The sequence below is a fragment of the Gigantopelta aegis genome, chromosome 8 (assembly GCF_016097555.1).
Source record: "Gigantopelta aegis isolate Gae_Host chromosome 8, Gae_host_genome, whole genome shotgun sequence".
Taxonomy (NCBI): Eukaryota; Metazoa; Mollusca; class Gastropoda; order Neomphalida; family Peltospiridae; genus Gigantopelta; species Gigantopelta aegis.
The window spans coordinates 79,868,447-79,890,696 of NC_054706.1; the positions used below are offsets into that span (position 1 = coordinate 79,868,447).

The 22,250-nt window shown below is 40.7% G+C and overlaps 2 protein-coding genes across 2 annotated transcripts; both read right to left on the bottom strand.

The window, feature by feature from the left end:
- Positions 1-1,922: 1,922 nt before the first annotated feature.
- On the bottom strand, positions 1,923-18,397 carry LOC121379857. Its single transcript, XM_041508510.1, has 6 exons — positions 18,375-18,397; positions 13,522-13,605; positions 9,534-9,613; positions 8,220-8,465; positions 6,710-6,898; positions 1,923-2,061 (listed from the first exon to the last, which is right to left on the bottom strand). Exons 2-6 carry the CDS (start codon positions 13,594-13,596, stop codon positions 1,923-1,925), a joined length of 729 nt encoding a protein of 242 aa, XP_041364444.1. The 5' UTR covers positions 13,597-13,605; positions 18,375-18,397.
- Positions 18,398-18,957: 560 nt separating this feature from the next.
- LOC121380156 (acetylcholine receptor subunit beta-type unc-29-like) lies at positions 18,958-20,782 on the bottom strand. The gene has a single exon (XM_041508950.1). The coding sequence runs from the start codon at positions 20,618-20,620 to the stop codon at positions 19,478-19,480; it is 1,143 nt and encodes a 380-aa protein (XP_041364884.1). The 5' UTR covers positions 20,621-20,782; the 3' UTR covers positions 18,958-19,477.
- Between the last annotated feature and the right edge of the window lie 1,468 nt (positions 20,783-22,250).

The window sequence follows — 22,250 nt, forward strand, 5'->3', positions numbered from 1 at the left end:
CAAAATGATAACGGTCACGTGGTATACCAACATCTGTGACGTTGAAACGGGAAGATCCCCTCTAAAAATAGATTGGACCTCTGCTCAACGGGTTTTTTTTGTGGCGCGTGCGTTTTTAAGAAATACGAAAAATGCATTTCGTGGTATTACAAACATCAGGATTACCAGGATTACCAAAAAATACTTCAGGAGAATGGAAATGTATATTCTATATAATAAAATGAGAATGGAAATGTATATTCTATATAATAAAATGTAAGTAAAGTGTAATTTTATTTGTGAAAAATGGGTTTAATAGCGAACAACTAGGGCGTGTCCCTTTAAGTGGTTGCACTATTGTGTAAATTTCTAATTATATTGAATTTATATTCAAGAAATATGCTTGTCATAATGAATAAGTTATGCTGCAATACAAAATAATCGGTTAACTTGCAGTTTTATATTAAAAGTTTGCTTAAGGGTAAATGCAATTGACACATATCGATCAAAATTTGTTACAGTCTGTTCCAATAAAGGTCACAAATCATATGTTTACTGACATCTTTAGTTTAATTTCAAGAGTAAACACCATCTTGTACATCAATGAGAGTCAAAACAAGTAGATGCTAAATTAGGTAGAGTATCATTAAATAGGTATTTACAAAATATTTACTTGTCACATTAATATGTAAGACATAATCAACGAAAATCATTTTAATTCTATTTCCGACACTACTTTTGTTTTTAGTAAACATACATATGACCTAGTGCGCAATCTAAATGTCAAAACCAGAAATGTATACTACCTTTAAGATTCACCCCCCCCCCCCCCACACACACACACACAAAACCATCCGTCGAGGTCGAAATTATCTCTCACAATAGGTTATATTGATTAGTAATTACTGAATATGGTGTAACAAATGCAAAACAGCAATAACAAGCTAGCAATAAAAAACAAACCAAAATTGTGACCGAAATGGAGTTACTTGAAATGAGAATAAAGCCAAATTCGAAAGTGTGCTAAACGGGCTAATTTCAGTGTATATAAACATACATGTATATTTAAATAGCGAAACGTGTACAGTGAAATAAAAATAAATAGGGATAAGTTATTAAACCTAAATATGGAAAAGTCTACAGTGTAATCAACATAACATAGATAGCGTGATGTTTGTGCGATATTTTCCCTACCAATACTACTAGTTCAAACTGTAGCTTCTGAAATTAGTCAGTTCTCATATATTTACATCTTGTTTCTACTGTACTCGTATCCAGTCTATACTTAAACAGGTCGCAAGGATGGATAAAGTTACCCACTTCTATTTATATTAAAGATTGTTTTTGGCATTCCAATTTTTTAAATATATATTATTGGTAAAACAGTTTATATATAGTGTTCTAAATTTACAAAGAAAACAAATTATATTGAGAAACCTAAACTTAATACACACATCATACTGTATGACGATATGAAAAACGTGTTTCCAGATGGTATATTTGGTATAATCTGTTCTTGTAAGCAGCACGCGCCCAGACAGATACACATTATGTGTACTATATGTTGTATAAGTAGACGTGTACACCTCCATGTATGTGTTGGTGACACATTGTTAAACACTGATACACACTCAACATGGTGAATAAAATATTCAAAACAACCTTCAGTCTGGACTTTAATAAACATTTCATTTATACTTATTTTTGTGCGTATATCCAATTAATGTTCAAGCACGCTATCCTGGGTAAACACCTCAGCTAGCTGGGTTGTCTGTCCAGGACTGCGGGTTAGTGGTGAATTATCTGTGGTTTGTGAATACATGCATGGCATGAGAACCATTAAATTGAAATGCTTCTGATGATATTCACAATGCATAGGTTTCGAGTATTTTAAGAGTTCTTGAACAATTATGTTAATTTTCCTCAGTTCCAACAAGGCCATTCTAAACTCTATTGATGCATTTACAACAGCCGTGTATTGGGAACCACGTCACTCTGGGGTGCGCCCCGTTCTCCACGTACACCCCGTGCGCGTACCTGATCGCCTGATGGCAGACGCAGATGGAACATCCCTTGATTACTCTGAAAGACAAACACATTTTCGTCGTTAAGGTTGTCGACACGTACAGTGTGTTTTCGTTATGGTTGTCGACACGTACAGTATGTTTTCGTTAAGGTTGTCGACACGTACAGTGTGTTTTCGTTAAGATAATTACGGCTCACATGCTAGAGATGTCTTTATGACTATCATGACTTTGTTGCCACTGTAAAAAATGTCTTTATCAAAGTGACTGTCATGGCTTTGTTGCCACTGTTAATATAATGACGACTAACAGACATTTTAGGACTAAAATTACCCATGTCAAACTTCATTTCATAAAAAAATGTATACGTACCAAATTAATGGGAGACCAAATACAATTTGGGCTTCATATAAACATTAGAACGACCAAAAATACAATGGAAATTCCGACACTAATATTCTAAACACGAAATTATAATTGGTATGTAATTTCATTCTATAAAATCTTTTTAGTTGAAAATAGCTTACAATGGTTGCAAAGTCAGGACAGCCTCTTTAAGGTAACTGATGCCAACGTGACAGTGGTGTCTTCATTAAAGTAACTGATGCCAACGTGACAGTGGTGTCTTCATTAAAGTAACTGATGCCAACGTGACAGTGGTGTCTTCATTAAAGTAACTGATGCCAACGTGACAGTGGTGTCTTCATTAAAGTAACTGATGCCAACGTGACAGTGGTGTCTTCATTAAAGTAACTGATGCCAACGTGACAGTGGTGTCTTCATTAAAGTAACTGATGCCAACGTGAACGTAAAGTAACTGTGGTGTCTTCATTAAAGTAACTGATACCAACGTGACTGTGGTGTCTTCATTAAAGTAACTGATACCAACGTGACAGTGGTGTCTTCATTAAAGTAACTGATACCAACGTGACAGTGGTGTCTTCATTAAAGTAACTGATACCAACGTGACTGTGGTGTCTTCATTAAAGTGATACCAACGTGACTGTGGTGTCTTCATTAAAGTAACTGATACCAACGTGACTGTGGTGTCTTCATTAAAGTAACTGATACCAACGTGACAGTGGTGTCTTCATTAAAGTAACTGATACCAACGTGACAGTGGTGTCTTCATTAAAGTAACTGATACCAACGTGACAGTGGTGTCTTCATTAAAGTAACTGATACCAACGTGACAGTGGTGTCTTCATTAAAGTAACTGATACCAACGTGACTGTGGTGTCTTCATTAAAGTAACTGATACCAACGTGACTGTGGTGTCTTCATTAAAGTAACTGATACCAACGTGACTGTGGTGTCTTCATTAAAGTAACTGATACCAACGTGACAGTGGTGTCTTCATTAAAGTGATACCAACGTGACAGTGGTGTCTTCAGTAAACTGATACCAACGTGACTGTGGTGTCTTCATTAAAGTAACTGATACCAACGTGACTGTGGTGTCTTCATTAAAGTAACTGATACCAACGTGACTGTGGTGTCTTCATTAAAGTAACTGATACCAACGTGACTGTGGTGTCTTCATTAAAGTAACTGATACCAACGTGACTGTGGTGTCTTCATTAAAGTAACTGATACCAACGTGACTGTGGTGTCTTCATTAAAGTTATGCCAACGTGACTGTGGTGTCTTCATTAAACTGATACCAACGTGACTGTGGTGTCTTCATTAAAGTAACTGATACCAACGTGACTGTGGTGTCTTCATTAAAGTAACTGATACCAACGTGACTGTGGTGTCTTCATTAAAGTAACTGATACCAACGTGACTGTGGTGTCTTCATTAAAGTAACTGATACCAACGTGACAGTGGTGTCTTCATTAAAGTAACTGATACCAACGTGACTGTGGTGTCTTCATTAAAGTAACTGATACCAACGTGACTGTGGTGTCTTCATTAAAGTAACTGTGGTGTCTTCATTAAAGTAACTGATACCAACGTGACTGTGGTTAAAGTGAACTGATACCAACGTGACTGTGGTGTCTTCATTAAAGTAACTGATACCAACGTGACTGTGGTGTCTTCATTAAAGTAACTGATACCAACGTGACTGTGGTGTCTTCATTAAATTACCAACGTGAAGTCTTCATTAAAGTGATACCAACGTGAACATTAAAGTGACGTGACTGTGGTGTCTTCATTAAAAAGTAACTGATACCAACGTGACAGTGGTGTCTTCATTAAAGTAACTGATACCAACGTGACAGTGGTGTCTTCATTAAAGTAACTGATACCAACGTGACTGTGGTGTCTTGGTGATCTGACTGTGGTGTTTCATTAAAGTGATACCAACGTGACTGTGGTGTCTTCATTAAAGTAACTGATACCAACGTGACTGTGGTGTCTTCATTAAAGTAACTGATACCAACGTGACTGTGGTGTCTTCATTAAAGTAACTGATACCAACGTGACTGTGGTGTCTTCATTAAAGTAACTGATACCAACGTGACTGTGGTGTCTTCATTAAAGTAACTGATACCAACGTGACAGTGGTGTCTTCATTAAACTGATACCAACGTGACTGTGGTGTCTTCTGTGTGTGTCTTCATTAAAGTAACTGATACCAACGTGACAGTGGTGTCTTCATTAAAGTAACTGATACCAACGTGACAGTGGTGTCTTCATTAAAGTAACTGATACCAACGTGACAGTGGTGTCTTCATTAAAGTAACTGATACCAACGTGACTGTGGTGTCTTCATTAAAGTAACTGATACCAACGTGACTGTGGTGTCTTCATTAAAGTAACTGATACCAACGTGACTGTGTGTCTTCATTAAAGTAACTGATACCAACGTGACTGTGGTGTCTTCATTAAAGTAACTGATACCAACGTGACAGTGGTGTCTTCATTAAAGTAACTGATACCAACGTGACTGTGGTGTCTTCATTAAAGTAACTGATACCAACGTGACAGTGGTGTCTTCATTAAAGTGATACCAACGTGACAGTGGTGTCTTCATTAAACTGATACCAACGTGACAGTGGTGTCTTCATTAAAGTAACTGATACCAACGTGACAGTGGTGTCTTCATTAAAGTAACTGATACCAACGTGACAGTGGTGTCTTCATTAAAGTAACTGATACCAACGTGACTGTGGTGTCTTCATTAAAGTAACTGATACCAACGTGACAGTGGTGTCTTCATTACGTGACAGTGGTGTGATACCAACGTGACTGTGGTGTCTTCATTAAAGTAACTAGCACCAAACGAGGTAATCGTTATCGCTAATGTGTCGCCGTAAAGGAATCCAGGGCCGTACCCTGACCAAAATCCATGGGGGGGCACTAAATTTTATAAATAATTTTTAACATACTATAAAGATTAAACATTTCTATGCTATTACTGGATATATATATTAAAAAAAAAAAGGGACAAGATTCTCGGGGGGGGGGGGGGGCAGCTGCCCCCCCCCCCCGAGAGGGTACGGCACTGGAATCCGTCTGCTAATAAATCGGAACGACAAAACCGTAATACATGATCAGGGCCCATTTCACAACACACGCGTCACAGTTTACACTCCGCTACCTAGGCAGTTGTCCAGGGCAGTGGGTTTACACGTGTTTGACATCTAGTTCACGAAGAAATTCTGTCATTAGGTACACAACTCAGCTACCTAGGCTATCTGTCCAGAACAGTGGGTTAGTGGTTACGTAGTACTTCTAGACTGTATTTGTTGTACTATAATAGTAATACGAATATTGGTGAGAGAGACGCTTAGTCGTAGATTTACGAGTCGAATAGGCATCACAGGTACACAAAATAATGGCTGATTCCAAAAATCTCTAGTCTAGTTTGTTAGAAGTTAGTGATAGAGACGCTGTCACAGGTACCAACTCAGCTACCTAGGCTATTGTTTAGAACTGTAGATTGTTAGAAGTTAGTGAGAGAGACCTGTCACCGTACACAACTCAGCTACCTGCTATCTGTCCAGACTGGGTTAGTGGTTAGTTTGTTCAAAAGTAGCACCAGCCAGAGCTCATTAGATTCGATCATGTACCGATTTCTTGGATAATATGTTCGGTCCAGCAGACCACATTGTCGACTATATCAATACAGATTAACTTGTCTAAGTACGCGTGTGCTGGGGAAGCAGGTTTTATGACGAAGATCACATAGATCTTCCACGATTGATTCAAGGTAGCAGGCCCGACCTTCTCAGTTAATACTTCTTAGTTAAAGTTAAAGGTTTTTAGTATTATGTCTTAACGACACCACTAGGGCACGTTGATTTATTAAGCATCAGCTACTGGATGTCAAACATTTGGTAATTTTGACATATAGTCTTAGAGAGAAAATTCGCTACATTTTTCCATTAGCAGCAGAGAATCTTTTATATGCACCATCCCATAGACAGAATAGCACATACCACAGCCTTTGGTATGCCAGTCGTGGTGCACTGGCTAGAACGAGAAATGGCGCAATGGTCCCACCGACGGGGATCGATCCTAAAGCGACCGCGCATCATACGAGCTCTTTACCACTGGGCTACGCCCCGTCCCCTAAGACTGTTTCTTTGCAGAGAACAGCCTAGTTTTGATGATGCATTGTAATCACGCATGTGTTGGGGCTAATGAAGAACACTGACACTGCAAGTTTTTTCATATAAAGCAAACCAGTATCGATAAGATAGTTAAAAGACTATTAATGTTTTCAGCCACATTTAAGATGCGTTTGCATGTACTTACGTTTTACAACATCCATTGTACGTTGCTTTCGGTATAGGTAAAATAGGTTCGAAGGACGTGTTGTTCGGGTAACGGCACTGGAAGGCACACGTCGCATTCGACGAAGATGTATGAACGGATTCAGGAAGAGAGGTTTCCTGTCGCAGAGTGTTTCTGTCGCAGACGTCGATTCGAACACGCCCTGTTCCTCTGCAGACCGGAAGTACCCAGGGAAACGCTCATCTATTTGTAACTTGATTGGCTACGTTCCTGTGGCATATTATTTTTCGTACGTACGAAATTATTTAAAGACAAAATCCAGTTTGGGCTTCTTACAAATATTAAGACGACCAGAAACACATTGAATATACAGACACTGATATTCTAAACAAGAAAATATAGTTAATATGTAAGTTTAATCGTAGAAATATTTTATTAGACGGAAACATCTTACAATGCAGCAAACTCAGGAATGTCCCTTTAAAGGAATCCGTCTGATAATAAATGTGACCGACAAAACCGTAATGCACATCGTACGTTTACGTCCGCGACTAGCAGTTACACCGGGCATACATTTACACGTGTTTGACATCTAGTTCACGAAGAAATTCACATCATTACACAAGATGGAGCATTTTAAGGACAAAAGGAAATGAAATACGTGTACTTTTACCTATATTTGTTGCACTATGATAGTAATATGAATTGTGGTTTAGTCGTAGATTTACGTTTACGTACAAAACTAAGCTTATGATGTTTCGTGAAATTGGGCACAGGGCCGTATCTCTTCACAGTGAAGAGTCGAATGGGCATTTGGTAAAATGATGGCTGATTCTCAAGAATCTCTATCTAGTGTCTCGTCTATAGGTGGACAGCCACTCCCGAAGATATTCGTTACTGTAGATTTCATCCCTCCTGCGCCTCCACAAGGAGGACCGCCAATCCCAGACTAGGTTTACCAAATCAAAACTAGCATCGGACAGAGCTCATTAGATTCGATGACATAGCGATTACTTGGATAATATGTTCAGTCCAGCAGACTTCTGAGATAAAGGTAAAGTTTTTTATTTATTATTATGACTTAACGACACCACTAGGGCACGTTGATTTATTAAGCATCAGCTACTGGATGTCAAACATTTGGTAATTTTGACATATAGTCTTAGAGAGAAAATCCGCTACATTTTGTCCATTAGTAGCAGAGAATATTTTATATGCACCATGCCATAGACAGAATAGCACATACCACAGCTTTTGGTATGCCAGTCGTGGTGCACTGGCTAAAACGAGAAATGGCACAATGGGCTCACCGACGGGGATCGATCCTAGAGCGACCGTGGATCATACGAGCTCTTTATCACTGGGCTACGCCCGTCCCCTAAGACATCTTCGTGCAGAGATACTATTTTGATTGTGTAATTGTGTTGTCGTTCAGATAACTGACACTGACGTTTTTTCATAGTTTAGAAAACTAATTGTATGACGTAGAAGACTACAAAAGAAGCTACAGAATTGCGTTGCATGTACTTACGATTTACAACATCCATGGTGCGTTATTTTAATTATAGCTAAACTAGGTTCGAATGACGTGCTGTTCGGGTAACGGTACTGGAAGGGACACGTCGCATTCGACGGAGATGTGTGAACAGATTCAGGAAGAGAGGTTTCCTGTCGCATAAGTCGCTCAATCATGCCCTGTTCCTCTGCAGTCCGGAAATACCCAGGGAAACGCTCATCTAGATTGTAACTTGATTGGCTACGTTCCTGTGGCAGGTTTCTGCTTAAAAAAGTATATATATATATATAGGCTACATGCATACATACATACACAGACAGACATACATATAGACCTTTATTATATACATTGTACAATGGTTATAGCCTCAATTAGCCATTACTCGGAGTAACTAAGGCTACAACAACGATACAATCCGTGTATGCTCCACTTTTATCAAATGTTTGACAATGTGCTCTAGTGGTGTCTATAGTGGTGTTAAACAAAACAAACTTTAACTGTTCTGTCGACCAAATGTCGAGACAATCCCACGTCGGACACCAACCAGCCGAGTTTTAAATGTGTCGTTAAAGAAAACAAACTTGAACAGTTCTGTCGACCGAATGTCGAGACAATCCCACGTCGGACACCAACCAGCGGAGTTTTAAATGTGTAGTTAAACTAAAATTCCTTTCCTAATCCATTATCAGCATGTGTAATGTAAAGTATTTAAAGGCATACTGTCACAGATTTATGGACCTTATTTCTCTAAAAATGGATAATAAATAAAAATTATGTTAATTGTTGGAAACCAAATCTAGCTATCGCATCACCGTAGCTGAACCATAATGGTGTGAAATCCATGTCATACCTCTCGGCAGTTTTAGTGTTTGAATTATGGACCACTGCCATAATTCAATTATCTTTACAAAATGTCATTAATAAATGGAGAATGGTGGTTATGAAGATGGTTGAATAAAGTACATCTAGGGACAAATCAAATTATTTTTGTTTAGGTAATACTTTGTTAGACCATTAAATAGGTCAGTGGTCTGTGACAATATGCCTTTAATTGGCCTTGGCCTGCCGACGACCAAATTTATGAGTTTACCTCATCATCCTCACCACGCTCCACACTATAAGAAAGAACCCCCCCCTACACACACACACACACACACACACACACACACACACACACACACACACACACCCCATCGAATAGTGGGATTGATGTATTTACGAAGCTGGTAGTAAATGTACTTTGGTCTTAAAAAGTAAGAACAGTAAGATGCAACCAACAGAAAGAGATTTTAAATCTGAAATTCCCAAAGAAAACCAAACTGTACTCACTGTTTATCTTGCGACACACGGTGAAGAATAACAATGATTAAGATGGTAGCTATCAGGATAAGGGCTGTGTTTAGTACAACCTGAAATAAAATGGCCGACATGTTCTTCTGTATAGGCATAAATGTATTATGTATTTATGTACATGCAAGTTTATATAATTATAAATGTTTATTCTAATATGGATTTCTATTCAAAAGAAAATTCCAGTACTAAAGGATTTCGTAGTAAACTTTAATACAGATAAAAGTAATGCATGTAAAATATAAATGAAAGCGGCAATATATGTTAATTATGAAATATCTATGGCAGCGATTTTGGACACAAATAAAAGTATAGTGCTTATTAGCCCGAGTACTCTGACTGTAAGAGAGCTAGACGGACATTTGGACAGATACCATAAGACAGTGTTGATAACTGTCCAAATGTCCGTCTAGCTCTCTTACCATCAGACTACTCTGGCTAAGTGCGTGTGTGTTGTGGTCACAGTCAGCCTTTGTGTTTACTACCATTTTAAGACCATAACAAAGAGCTAAAGGTAGCACCAAACCAAATAACACCGGCTGGGTCAAAGTTCGAGGTGCACCAAACGTTTGATAGAGCAGTTAATACAACAAGTCGTGCCATTAGTGATAAATGTGACAGTGTTTGTTGTGATAAAATGTTGGTTCATCTGGCCAGGGCCCCGTTCCACGAAGCGATCTTAGCGCTAAGATCAACTTAAGTGCATAGGGTAGCTATGCGCCTAAGGTAATCTAAGGGCTAAGATCGCTTCATGGAACAGGGCCCAGTTAATTACTGTGCTTGAAACGTGTGGGGTCCTACTAAACATAGCATGGGCTGTTTGTTTTGTGCGGAACTAGGGTAGTTTGAAATGAGCAGCTTGACCCTAATTTTTTATGATTTACTTTAAGGGTGAGGGGTGATAGTATTTATATCCATGTGTATATGTCGATTGATACGCAGTATGTAGGTGTTTAGTCCCCTGCATGTCCACCTGTTATTTTTCAACGCAGTCCGCAATGAGCTACATGTCCACCTGTTACTTTTCAACAGTTCCCCGTGAGCTATATGCCTACGTGTTACTTTTCAACGTAGTTCCCTGTGAGCTACATGTCCACCTGTAACTTTTCAACGCAGTCCCCAATAAGCTACATGTCCACCTGTTACTTTTCAACGCAGTCCCCAATGAGCTACATGTCCACCTGTTACTTTTCAACGCAGTCCCCATTGAGCTACATGCCTACCTGTTACTTTTCAACATAGTTCCCAGTGAGCTACATGTCCCCCTGTTACTTTTCAACGTAGTTCCCTGTGAGCTACATGTCCACCTGTTACTTTTCAACGTAGTTCCCTGTGAGCTACATGTCCACCTGTTACTTTTCAACGTAATTTCCTGTGAGCTACATGCCTACCTGTTACTTTTCAACGCAGTCCCCAATGAGCTACATGCCTACCTGTTACTTTTCAACGCAGTCCCCGATGAGGTACATGCCTAACTGTTACTTTTTTGCGCAGTCGCCAATGAGCTACATGCCTACCTGTTAATTTACAACGCAGTCCCCAATGAGATATATGCCTACTTGTTACTGTTCAGCATAGTCCCCTATCTGTTATTTATCAACGTAGTCTACCATGAGATACATGTCCACCTGTTACTTTTCAACGCAGTCCCCAACGAGCTACATGTCCACCTGTTACTTTTCAACGCAGTCCCCAATGAGCTACATGCCTACCTGTTACTTTTTAGCGCAGTCGCCAATGAGCTACATGCCTACCTGTTACTTTTCAACGCAGTTCCCAATGAGCTACATGCCTACCAGTTACGTTTCAACGTAGTTCCCTGTGAGCTACATGCCTACGTGTTACTTTTCAACGCAGTCCCCAATGAGTTCCATGCCTACCTGTTACTTTTCAACGCAGTCCCCAATGAGCTACATGTCCACCTGTTACTTTTCAACGCAGTCCCCAATGAGCTAGATGCCTACCTGTTACTTTTCAAAGTAGTTCTCTGTGAGCTACATGTCTACCTGTTACTTTTCAAAGTAGTTCCCTGTGAGCTACATGCCTAACTGTTACTTTTCAACACAGTCAACAATGAGCTACATGTCTACGTGTTGCTTTTCAGCGCAGTCCCCAATAAGCTACATGCCAACCTGTTACTTTTCAACGCATTCCCCAATGAGCTACATGCCTACCTGTTACTTTTCAACGCAGTCCCCACCCAATGTGTTACATGCCAACCTGTTACTTTTCAACGCAGTCCCCACCCAATATGTTACATGCCAACCTGTTACTTTTCAACGCAGTCCCCAATGAGCTACATGCCAACCTGTTACCTTTCAACGCAGTCCCCAATGTGTTACATGCCAACCTGTTACTTTTCAACGCAGTCCCCAATGAACTACATGTCCACCTGTTACTTTTCAACGCAGTCCCCAATGAGCTACATGCCTACCTGTTACTTTTCAACGCAGTCCCCAATGAGCTACATGTCCACCTGTTACTTTTCAACGCAGTCCCCACCCAATGTGTTACATGCCAACCTGTTACTTTTCAACGCAGTCCCCACCCAATATGTTACATGCCAACCTGTTACTTTTCAACGCAGTCCCCAATGAGCTACATGCCAACCTGTTACCTTTCAACGCAGTCCCCAATGTGTTACATGCCAACCTGTTACTTTTCAACGCAGTCCCCAATGAACTACATGTCCACCTGTTACTTTTCAACGCAGTCCCCAATGAGCTACATGCCTACCTGTTACTTTTCAACGCAGTCCCCAATGAGGTACATGTCCACCTGTTACTTTTCAACGCAGTCCCCAATGAACTACATGTCCACCTGTTACTTTTCAATGCAGTCCCCAATGAGCTACATGCCAACCTGTTACTTTTCAACGCAGTCCCCGATGTGTTACATGCCAACCTGTTACTTTTCAACGCAGTCCCCAATGAGCTACATGTCCACCTGTTACATTTCAGTTTTTCCTCACCTAAAACGTATTTACGACGCTCGGGCGGCAGTTAACTTATGCGTCATACCTTAAAGTCTAGACTCGAGACTCTAATATAGTCTGAGACTTTAATGTCATGACATCGCCATATAAATTGTGTGTGACGTCATTACATAATGAGTCTGGACTCTAAACGTTTTCTAAGTGGTTAACTCACACATCAGAGAACAATAGATTTCAGACGTCCTTATATTATTGGCTGTGATGGCTCTGGTGACCGGGTCATCACCGTGGAGCGGCCACTCACAAGTCTCGTATCAAGCATCAAACATATGTTGGAGACGATTTGTTTTCCGTCTACAGCGGGTTGTCCCTTATACTAGGCTCAGACTACCAACTGCCAGCACAACGTTGGCCAACTTTCTGCTGTGACGACTTCTACGACTTTCCAGTTGTTAGTCTGAGCACTCTTTCAACTCGATTCTCGTCATATAACCCAGGCATGGCGGAAGTAAGTAGACATGTGTGTGTGGGGGGGGGGGGGGGGGGGGGACTGAGAATGAGGGCGCAATGCAAAGTTTCTTGAGGCTTCGGGGTATGCTCCCCGCATAAAATGTTGAAAACTAGATGTCCTGAAATACAATTTCCTGCATTCTACATGTACAATTCATCTCTACCTTAAAATTTATTACCAGTATTTTAATCTAACGACACCCGTCAAGAGTTAGGAAAATTACAACGCAACCGTCGAGTTGGCCAACTTTCTGCTGGCAGTTGGTAGTCTGATCCTAGCATTACATGACAGTGTAAGAAAGTACATTTCCCTGATGCAGCAACACACCTTTCGTAAACCCTTCACCAGGATGTCCTGAAGTCTTTCTTACAAGATGTCTAATCCACCGGCTATATCATGTACCGGATGGTCAACTGTCGGTCTTGCATAATCACGTCACACACCCGGACCCTTCCGAGTTAGGCCGGGGAGTTTCCAGTCAACCCTCGTGTATAAGGTAAAACAATAAAGCAAGTACTAACCATTAGTCCCGGACATCTAGGCAGTAGTTTATATTTAGATCGTCGTGCCGTTCCGTCCATGTTCATAGGTTCCATAGTAACGCACTTCAAAGGAAGAAAAATAATTGGGCATTTACGTAAAACATATAACAGCGTGAACAAATGTCTGTGACACCCCAGCACGAACAAAACATCGGCTAGTGAGACTCAAGAGTAATATGTGAATGTATGAATGAATGAATGAATAGATGAATGGATGGATGAAGAAAGGAAGGAAGGAAGGAATGATGGAAAGGAGACAGGAACAAATGAACGGATTACATATACACCGGTATCAGTATTTCTGTTTAAAGGAATAAAACGTAGTTAAATTTTAAAACGAGGTTTTGGTGAAATTGATATGATTATCAAAAGCTGGCAGGAGATATGAGCTACTGTTTGAATGACACAATGGCTCTCCGCTCGATTAGTAATGGTGATAAGTAAGACTAATATTTATTTATTTATAACATGGAGAAGAATGTGTGTTGACATCTCAACAAAGTGTTTGTGAAGTCAGGTGGTGAGGCGGTGCTTTTGTTGTATGTCAGAGAGAAACACACGCGCGCACGCACACACAAACACACACACACACACACACACACACACACACACACACACACACACACACACAGACAGAGCGAGGGAAAGGGAGATATAGACAGAGGGAAGATAGACAGACAGACAGACAAACAAAGAGAGACAAAGAGAGACAACGAGAGAGAGAGAGAGAGAGAGAGAGAGAGAGAGAGAGAGAGAGAGAGAGAGAGAGAGAGAGAGAGAGAGAGAGAGAGAGAGAGATTTGTAAACGTTCCTCTTTCTTCAAGTCCAAAATGTTCTCTTAACACAGTCACAGTCATTTCAACACTGAAATCTGCACCCACCCCATGACGGTGTCGCCACTGGTTAATAAAACCGGTTATTACAGATACTGTACTATTTCATTTGCATTAATTAATGATTACACAAACAAAGGAAGATCAAATAAAAGTATCTTTTACAAATAATAGTGTATAAAATACCTCACAAACAGCGTGCCCGATGTCCTATATAGCTACTGATTGTCGTGTGACTACGACAATTCTCGCAAAACGACAACTTTGGTGTGATGTATATCCGTGTAAGAAAACACTTAAATACACTGTGACCAGGACATGATCGTAGGGAATGCCGGATACCTTTACATTAATTCAATATACCAGTATCATTGCAATAGATAGTCAGCTGGCGAGGCGGTGCTTGGGTTGGGGGTCAGAGAGAGGGTGCGAAGGACGAGCACACATACACACGGACACACACGTTTGTTTTTAAAGACAGAGAGAGAGAGAGAGACAGAGAGAGAGAGAGAGAGAGAGAGAGAGAGAGAGAGAGAGAGAGAGAGAGAGAGAGAGAGAGAGATTGAGAGAGAGTTACCAAACGGCTAGGTCTATATGTGACCAAAACTCGATGTATAGACATTTTCCGACTCAAAACAACGGTAATGCCACGACCATTGATGGAGTGACCGACATGCACAGGAGTGTGTCGAAAAAATACCAGGGCGAGGGGTCGGACCTACTGCACAGCTCAGCTTTGCCTTTGCCTCCGCTACCTAATGTTAGCAGAATTAAAATGTTAGTCAGTTTCTACCCTGGGAACAATCAGTGATTTCGTAAACGTTCCTCTTTCTTCAAGTCCAAAATGTTATCTAACACAGTCACAGTAATTTTAACACTGAAATCTACACCCACCCCCATCACGGTGTCGCCACTGGTTAAATAAAACCGGTTATTACAGATACTGTACTATTTCATTTGCATTAATTAATGATTACACAAACAAAGGATGATCAGATAAAAGTATCTTTTACAAATATAGTGTATAAATTACCTCACAAACAGCGTGCCCGATCTACCTACCTAGCTACTGATTGTCGTGTGACTACTATACTCACCTCACAAAACGACAACTTTGGTGTGATGTATATCTGTGTACTAAACACTATACTCCACTGTTACCAGGACATCTACCTAGGATGGTCGGATACCTTTGCATTAATTCAGTACACACCACCCACGGGGAAAATACTAAAAATACTCACCAATTACTTTATCACTCTGGAGGTTACGGTGTGGGGGGGTTACCTGGGGAGGGTGCTAGTATACTCTACCTACCTACTACAGCCCCAATTATTTACTATACTCACCAACTACCTACTGAGGAGAGGGAGGAGAGAGAGAGAGAGACTAGAGAGAAACTACCTACTAGGACTCCCTAGTTAGAGAGAGATAGAGACCTAGTATTCTCTCTAAGAGAGAGACTGTAGAGAACTACTTACTATATTCCCTAGTTACTAGAGACTAGACTACCTAGTATACTCTATCTACCTAATACACCCCCAATTATTTACTAAACTACCAATACCTATAGACTCTCTAACTAACCTAGGCAGTACTCCCCACGACCATTGATGTACCTAGTATAGCTCAGGCTGGGAACACCCTCACTATATTTACTATACTATCTACTGTACTCTCTAACTACCTACTATACTCCCCAGTTACCTACTATACTACCTAGTATACTCTATCTACCTACTACACCCCCAATTATTTACTATACTCACCAACTACCTACTGTACTCTCTAACTACCTACTATACTCCCTAGTTACCTACTATACTACCTAGTATACTCTAACTACCTACTACACCCCCAATTATTTACTATACTCACCAGCTACCTACTGTACTCACCAACTACCTACTATACTCCCCAGTTACCTACTATACTACCTGGTATACTCTAACTACCTACTACACCCCCAATTATTTACTATACTCCCTAACTACCTACTGTACTCACCAACTACCTACTGTACTCTCTAACTACCTACTATACTCCCCAGTTACCTACTATACTACCTAGTATACTCTATCTACCTACTACACCCCCAATTATTTACTATACTCACCAACTACCTACTGCACTCTCTAACTACCTACTATACTCCCTAACTACCTACTATACTCCCTAACTTCCTACTATACTCCCCAGTTACCTACTGCACTCTCTAACTACCTACTATACTCCCTAACTACCAACTGTACTCCCTCCCTAACTACCAACTGTACTTCCTAACTACCTACTATACTACCTAGTATACTCTATCTACCTACTACACCCCCAATTATTTACTATACTCACCAACTACCTACTGTACTCTCTAACTACCTACTATACTCCCCAGTTACCTACTATACTACCTAGTATACTTTACCTACCTACTACACCCCTAATTATTTACTATACTCACCAACCACCTACTGTACTCACCAACTACCTACTGTACTGCCTATGTACCTACTATACTCCCCAGTTACCTACTATACTACCTAGTATAATGTACTTTAACTACCTACTATACTCTCTAACTACCTACTATACTACCCAGTTACCTACTATACTACGTAGTGTACTCTAACTACCTACTATACTCTCTAACTACCTACTATACTCCCCAGTTACCTACTATACTACCTAGTATACTTTACCTACATACTACACCCCCAATTATTTACTATACTCACCAACTACCTACTGTGTTCATCAACTACCTACTATACTCTCTAACTACCTACTATACTCCCCAGTTACCTACTATACTACCTAGTGTACTATAACTACCTACTATACTCTCTAACTACCTACTATACTACCCAGTTACCTACTATACTACGTAGTGTACTCTAACTACCTACTATTCTCTCTAACTACCTACTATACTACCTAGTATTCCGTATAACCGAAAATGTTCGTGGTCTTAATTTTTCATGGTTTGGGGTATAAAAACATTTCAAGGTTTCTTATTTTCGTTGTTTGCCAAATCTAAATTGAAAGTGATTTTATTTTCGAGTTTTAGCAAGTCTAGTTGCGAGAATACTTGCTATTGTTGATTAAAGTTTCACTTCGGCTGCCAGTTGTTCGATACCACCGGCATGTAAAGCTAAACAATAGAACAGTCACCTGTAGCCTAATTGGCCGGTATGCTATTCGACAGACAACTGATCACAGTCTTTGATTCTGTGTAAAGCCAATTACGACGTATGTGTGAACAAAGCACTTAAGGACGCCATGAAGTCTAATTTTACCACATTGTATTCAAAGCGGGTTTCCCTGGCTATGAAACACGGCGAAGTTGTAACGGACATCAAGATCGAAATGCGTACTTCGGCGATAAAACCAATTCATGCAAGGTGGATTATGACAGTTATGTCAGAATTAAAAATACGCCAGGAAATGTTGAAATCTGCATTCATCCACCCCAGAATCTCTGACGCAGTGCGGGCGGTCATTGACAAAAACAATATACGCAATTAAAAATATTTCATTATATTCTACAAACAGTGAGATTCACGCAATAACTTTTTTTAAATTCTAACTTGTTGTTTTGACTATACTATTCTCTTGTCGTATCCGGTGGACTGCGCATGACAGGAAATAAAATGTTCCGGTAAATTGTCAGTGTGTCATGGTTTTCACAATAAATATTTTAGTTAGAATTTGTTGATTTTTTCAAATATTTTCAAGGATTTATATTTTCGATGCTGACTACTTACCCTCGAAACCCACGAAAATAAAAATCCTCGAAAATTTCCGGTTATACGGTACTCTACCTACTACAGCCCCAATTATTTACTATACTCAGCAACTAACTACTGTACACACTAACTACCTACTATACTCTCTAACTACCTACTACACTACCCAGTTACCTACTATACTACCTAGTATACTCTACCTACCTACTACACTCCCAATTATTTACTATACTCACCAACTACCTACTGTGCTCACCAACTACTTACTATACTTCTCAATTGTCTACTAAACTAACTACTATACTCGATATCTAACTATCTACTATAATATCCAACTACCTACTAAACTAATTACATGCGTACTTACTATTCTTCTCAACTACCTACTATACTCTTCACCTACCTACTATACTCTATCTACCATATTCCCCAAATACCTGCTATACTAACTACTATAGTATCTACTTACTATTAACCATATTACATACTAAACTCTCTTACTATTCTCCCTAACTATCTATTATACTCCCTAACTATCTACTATTCTCCCTATCTACTATTCTCCCTAACTACCTATTATACTCCCTATCTACTATTCTCCCTAACTACCTACTGTACTCCCTAACTATCGACTATTCTCCCGTTATTTACCATACTCTCTAATTACCTAATATACTCCCAAGTTACCTACTATTCTCTACTCGCCCCAACTGTCTTCAAATTTGTCTGGCACAATCTTAGGAAGACGCAATGGAGTACAAGCTCAGAGTATATCAGCACTGGGGCAGAACAGCCTACACCTTTCTAAACACACCTGGTGTTACAACACTAGTCGGGTATCATTCTTTTAACATATTTATTTTCCATATGCATACACAACTTCGTTATAGTCTTGTGCACAATGATATTTAGTTTAGTTCTACGTTTTACTACATTTTATTTTGCACAAACATACCTTATTGCACACATTTCATTGGATTAAACGTGGTTGTAGTTGCTTTGTAAGTATTCCATAAGAACACATTTTTAAAGCCACTAGATAATCCTTACAAGGGTTCATAGCTGGACTACGTTCATCCACAAAGACCGGCGCTAAGGTTCACCAACAACTTTTTAAGTTCGTTTTCACCTTAAGCACATTTATAACTCACTCTACAGAACACTGTTCTCTGTGTACTGGCACTGGCGTAGCCACCCACTGTTCTAGCTCGAGTCACCTCTAGCCCTCCCCTTATTGATAAGGGGCAGGAGGGCTAGAGGTCACTCGAGCTACCAATGTAGGTTCCCCCCATCCTTATAAAATCCTGGCTACACCAATGTGTGTTGGGTACATTCGACCCATGCGAAAACAGAACGACGCTAAAGCGTGAACATTCCGAGCAAAAGGAACGCAGACGTGACGTAACATCCAAAGAAGATCCAGTCACGCCTGTTGAGTTGATTGGCAGACAACATCTTCTTCTCGTGCCCCGGGCATCCTTGGTCAACCTTCTTCAACCCGCAGCAGCTGATGTCGGGTTTCTCGGCTAGAGGCGCGTCACTTCCGCCGAAAGCTCGTCTGGCGCAGACCAAGCTGGCGAGTATGGCGGTGACGCAGTGCAGCAGGACTCCGATGAGGTAGCCCTCGAGGTTGGAGATGAAGGTGGACGTGCGCGGCATGGCGTCGTTGATGAAGTTGAGGAAGACGGCGTACGACACGAAGATGGATATGACGTAGGAGAGCTTCTCGCCCGAGTCCGGCGGAAAGAGAAACACGAATGACGTCAGAAAGGAGAGGAGGAACATCGGAAATATGGTGCTGGTGATGTAGCAGACGCTCTTTCTCGTCATGACGACGGTGAAGCGACCGATGTCGATCTCGGCGTTGTGGCCGCGGTTGACGACTTCTCCACCAATGCTGTATAGGTTCCACTCGCTGGCCATTGACATCAGCTTCTCGGCGATCACTTTCGGCTCGTTGACAACCAGCCGGGAGACGGTGCCCCGCGGACACGTCAGGAGGATGTCACACGACTGGGTATCGAACGGGTAGCGGCGCGTGTCCAGCGAACACGTCGTCTTGAAGATGGTGTATATCCGGAGGGCGACGAAGCCGGCGTCGTCCACGTACACGGGCAGGTCGGTGTTCAGGTTGGTAGAGCTGTCGGCTGGATTGAGCAGGTAAAACGCCGGGAACCAGATGTACTCTACTCTCAGCTGGATGCTCTCAATGTCTCCGTACGCAGAAGAGTTCCACCTCAGTCTCGCGTCTTCCCACGTGATCCCGATGTGTGCCGAGAACGAGAACGTCTGTTGGACTTCGTCAATGTCGAGAATAGCCACGAGACTCATGTCCAGCGTCATCGTCGTGTTGTCATAGATATCTGTGAACGCTGGGGTCGACACGGAGTAGTTCTTCAAGAGGTCAGAGGTCAGTCGTTCCATATCTATCATCCCGGAGTAGGTGACGCCAAGAACATTTGGAAAGCTTGTCACCAGAAGTGCGCACAGAAGAACTCGCATGGTCGACGTCTGTGGGCTTACTAACCACTTGTTTTCAGCTTCAGCGATGTTTATCAGCCATTGAAGCTACCTTCTAGTGTACGTATACTATTAACATTTGATAATTTAAAAGAGATTACCGAGTTACATTTCATTCCATTCCATTCTGTTATTTGTTTTAGATGTAAACCTCAGTCGTGTTAAGATAATGTTGATTATACTGTAGGCTAGTTATGGTTGCTTTTTCCCATTAGTTAACACATCACAGTAAGCGGCGACACGATTAAAGCTTTAATAAACAAGTGATTCCGTGTTTCAACAATTATTGTCGAAACAGTGCAAGTCGGAGAGAAACAGAACACTTAACAACAGTGTGTATATTCTAATGGATTAATAGGTTTGGGTCTCGTATATTTATTCGTTGTCCTGGATACCTATTAGCCAAACCAGAAGGCAAAGTTTGCTCAATGATTACACATCACGTAGTTCAATTAGACGGCAAACATGTAGTAATTTAGTGGCTACATAAACGTTAAACATGCCGTAATAATGTTTATCACCACAGCGGGTAATCACAACCGGGGAAATAAAAAATCATAATATCTCACTATGCACTGGATTAACTTGTCATTTGATTGACTACTTCAGTTCAATGCGACCAATCAACGGGCACGCAGCAACTCAGATGTAACATACATTGACCTTGAACTGGTTTCGGTCGTGTCGTGGTTAAGCCATCGGACATACGGCTGGTAGGTACAGGGTTCGCAGCCCGGTACCGGTTTCCACCCAGAGCGAGTTTTAACGACTCGATGGGTAGGTATAAGATCACTACACCCTCTTCTCTCTCACTAACCCACTATCCTGGACAGACAGCCCAGGAGAGCGTGCTTGAACCTTAATTGGATATAAGCACGAAAATAATTTAAGACAAGGCAAGGCAGACGTTGACCACACAGTAGCAGCCATACAGTACGCAGTAGCAGTAGTAGTACTTTCTAACGCTCGTCAAAAAGGAAACGTATTACCACTCGGGACTAATACATAGTAACTCGTTTAATATCCTGGGGCCAATTTCATTAAACATCGTAAGTTTACGTCTGCTACTAGCATTTGTACGGGTCGAGGGTGTGCACGTGGTTGGCATCAATTTCACACAGAAAATTACATCATTACGGAAGCTGGAGTATTTTAAAGACAAAAGAAAATGAAATATGTGTTCTTCTGACTATATTTGTTGAATTATAATAGTAATACGAATTGTGGTTTAGTCGTAGATTTACGTTTACGTGCAAAATTAGGCTTACGATGTTTTGTGAAATTGGGCCCACCTCTCTATATATGCCCATAGGAAGCACATTAGATGCGACAGACGTAACTTTTTGTTATCTAAAGAACAAATGTGCAATGTTTCAAAAGATAGTCGTTGGTTATTTACAGGTTATTGCTTTTAAGAGAGAGAGCGAGAGAGAGAGAGAGAGAGAGAGAGAGAGAGAGGAGACCTGGTGTATGACAATAGTCGAATCAGAAAGAAAGAAAGGTTTTATTTAACGACACACATTTTATTTACGGTTATATGGCGTCAAACATATGGTTAAGGACCACACAGATAATGAGAGGAAACCCCTGTCGCCACTTCATGGGCTACTCT